This window comes from Galeopterus variegatus, unplaced genomic scaffold (genome assembly GCF_000696425.1).
Source record: "Galeopterus variegatus unplaced genomic scaffold, G_variegatus-3.0.2 Scaffold6058, whole genome shotgun sequence".
NCBI classification, from domain to species: Eukaryota; Metazoa; Chordata; class Mammalia; order Dermoptera; family Cynocephalidae; genus Galeopterus; species Galeopterus variegatus.
In genome coordinates this window covers 13,716-17,232 of record NW_007732169.1, presented here as the reverse complement: position 1 = coordinate 17,232, position 3,517 = coordinate 13,716, and the positions used below count along the sequence as shown (strand labels likewise).

The following is a 3,517-nucleotide window of genomic DNA, read 5'->3' as shown; positions in this document are numbered from 1 at the left end:
CCAAAAGAGTGTACAGATGAGCTGATTGAAAAGCCTTTTAGAGCGGAGGTTCTCACTCAATGTCACTGGAATTTTGTTTCAACACAGATTCTGACTTAGTAGGTCGGGCGGGGCCTCACATTCTGCATTTCTGAGAAGCTTCCAGGTGATGGTGATGCTGTTTGGAAATTGAACATGTGTTGAGTTAAGAGAGTTTTAGAGGGTATGAAGAGATAAGGAATAACAATAAAAACAAGTGAGGTAGGGCCGGCCCGGTGGCGCACTGGAGAGTGCGCCGCTTGGGAGCGCGGCGGCCCTCCCACTGAGGGTTCGGATCCCATGTGGAGACCGGTTCCGCTCACTGGCTGAGCATGGTGCGGGTGCAACACCGAGGGTTGCAATCCCGTTACCGGTCAGTAAAAAAGAAAAAAACAAAACAAAACAAGTGAGGTATGTTTGCTTTTACTTGTAAGGATGGATCCTGCAGTCTGTACATCCTGTTACCTCATTTACTCTTGCTAATCTAAATCAACAACTAATTGCCCAGCTGGGTTGGCTCTTATTCCTGTACCCAGGGACAGTGAATCTTACCAGTGATCTGACTAGAAAGTTTCACCCTCCACCCCCGGGCAGTGAGTCTCCTCCGTGTCATGGGGAGCTATAGGTGCGCACCCACCTAATTGAGACTGTGATATGATTCCCCAAGGCCCCCAGCCACTGAGTAATAGGAAACCCGTCTTTGGCAGTGGGAGGTGTTCCTTTTGGCATTCTGCCTCCATCCAACTGGTTTGTGTAACAGTTGGGCTCCGGGAATGGCTTCTGAAGCAAGTCTGTGTCCTACAGTGTGTAATCAGGAACTGGCAGAAAATTTATCTTTAGCTTTTAAGATTCCCGTTAGAAATTCTCATAACGTGTAGCCTTGGCAGTTTAGTGACCTGCCCATGACCTGCTGAAAGATCCTGCTAGAGTGGAATGCAACTGTCTCTTTCTTCTGCTTGAGTGTTTCCCCTGGTAGTATTCTGTGGATCTTTTACTGGCTCCACCTATATACTCTTCTGTTCTGCAGATATTCTTGTAGACTGACCACAGGAAAGCATTTGATACAGACAATTTGTTCTTGAGTCTTAACATCCAGCACTAGAAAGAATTATTTCCATTGTCTTCCTAGGAGAACTTTCCTATGGAATTCCCCCTACAGATCAGATTACAACATTGACTTTTAGATTCATGAGGTCTGTCTCAATACAAACTGGGAAACCTTGATGATATCAGGCTGGTGAGGGGGAATTGTTAAATGGCCTGGCACAGTGGTTTTCAAACTTCAGCCTGTATCAGAATCACCTGCAGGGTTTGTTAAAATACTTATTGCTGGGCCCTGTACTCCTAGAGTTTCTAATTCAGGAGGTCTAGAGCAGAGCCTAGGAATTTGTAATGTCTCCAATTCCTTCCCGTGTCTTGTGGTACCAGGGCATAGCCCTGATAATCAGGGAGGTGGGCACGTGTTCACAATAGCACATGCATTACTCATTGTAATCACTATCATTACTTCACAATCCTCATAGATTTATTACTTAGTTTTTTCTTGTTTTTTAGCCACTAAGGCTCAAGTGTACAGCCAGTGCCCTTTGTGGTAAGCCAGCCCACTCCCTATAAGGCTTCTTGGTTTATACTAGGAGTACAGACCTGATCTTCTAGGATAAGGATATCTGGAAGTACAGGATGGGGGCAGCTGGGAAACTTGTTTCCCACGCATCTTCCTATCATTATAATAAGATTAAATTGGTATTAAAATTCAATTAAATTTTAAACTCAAAATGATTTTGGGTTTTTGACAACTGAGACAGGGAAAGGGAGGGGGAGGTTTGGCTGATCTGGCTCTTTCCATCCCTCTAAGTCCCATAGATGTACCTTGTTCACATCACAAGAATAAGATGGTTGATTTTGGTTTTGTTTTGCTAGCACTACTTGTTGTTAAAGGTGACTAATGCACACTTTCTATTGAAGCAGTTCTGGAGCATCTCTGGATAGACACAATGATCTGGATCTTGATCTTGGTGACCTTCCCTCTGATGAGGAGGAAGTTATCAACAGTTCTGATGAAGATGATGGCAGCTCCGAGTCTAGTAAAGGAGACCCTGACCCACTGGAAGATAAGCAGGTATGTTTTGGTATTTAGTGCTTTCTACTTTTTTGTTTGTTGACCTCTCACTATGCTTGGGAATAATATTTATCAGCATGATAGGCACAAAAACCCTAGTGAATTTTCTTAAAACTTATAAAACATTTTTCAAATGTAAATTTAATGCCCTGCTGTAATGTACCACCTAAGATGTTATCATGTTTCCAAGTACATATCACTTAGAGATTACTTAGTGGTTTTTGAGAAGTAATTTTTAGTAATAACTACTGTCTTCCTTTTTGATAATGAAAACCCCTGTTAGGATTATTTCTTGTATTGATACCAATTCTTCTTAGATTTCTTGAAAGAAAGGAATTATATGTTTTTCAGACTCAATCAACTCTTTTTAGGGGTAGAATAAAGATTGCTGTTAATAGTACATCATCATTTTTCTTTTAAATAACCCAGTGTGTGTGTATGTTTGGGGAAGCACAGCATACATGAAGATTGTCCATGTGTTGATAATTGTTTAAGATGTGTATGGGGTGGGTTTATTATACTGTCTGTATAGTTTGGCATGAATATCTATTTATTTTATTTTAAATTACATTTCTTTGAATAAAGACATTCCTAAGGGGAAAAATTAGTCTATTCTGCTCCTTTGCATGAAGGAAGAAAAAAAAATTAGTCCATCAGCAATATCCACACAATGAATTGGAATGTTAAAGCATTCCAGTATATCAAGCCATGGAAAAGATCCATGTCACCTAACTCCTATGCCATAATTTATCAATTCATTATGCTTCCTGTTTAACATATTTTCGCTCTGTTTAAATCTATTTTCAGCCTTAAATGAATGGCTCGAGTGTAATTGTCTGAACTTAAGTCCCAGCTCTAGCTATAATTTGGGTAACATTGAGCTAAAGAGCACTATTTTATAAATGAAAAAAAAAAAAAAGTACTTACAGAATTGTGAGGATTAAATGTATGGAAAGCCTTAGAACATTGTCCAGTACACAATAAAAGCTCAGTGATCATTTGTTTATTATTTATTACTCTCAAGATCTCATTTCTTTGTGTAAAGTATTGAATTATGGTGTTGGGAGTAACCACTAGAAATTATTTAGGCAGATGAATTTACAAGACTTCTATGACAGATGAATGACTGTTGTTTTTAAAGGCCCACAGCATCCCTCAGCGGTCTGTGTGTTTTACTTTGACAATAAAATAATTCCTCCTGCAGTGCATTGAATACCCGCCCTCCCCCAAACTCACTGAAGCTTAATCCCCACTATAACTGCTGAGGGTGGGAAAATCCTATTATGATAATTGAAAGATGGGACCTTGAAGAGGTGATTGTATTATAAGGCCTAGTTCTTGGGCATGGTTCTGAGGGCTTTAAAAGGAGAGCACATGGGC

At 40.2% G+C, this 3,517-nt stretch overlaps 1 protein-coding gene across 1 annotated transcript in view; it reads left to right on the top strand.

Annotated features, from left to right (window-relative positions):
• The window catches only part of LOC103605755 (FYVE, RhoGEF and PH domain-containing protein 6-like), a gene marked incomplete at its 3' end in the record, with an annotated part of 38,107 nt that extends 35,970 nt beyond the window's left edge, over positions 1-2,137 (top strand). Inside the window, exon 3 of the mRNA XM_008590379.1 lies at positions 1,987-2,137. Coding sequence (XP_008588601.1) covers positions 1,987-2,137 — 151 coding nt within the window. The remainder of the gene's footprint in view (positions 1-1,986) is intronic.
• Positions 2,138-3,517: the final 1,380 nt, after the last annotated feature.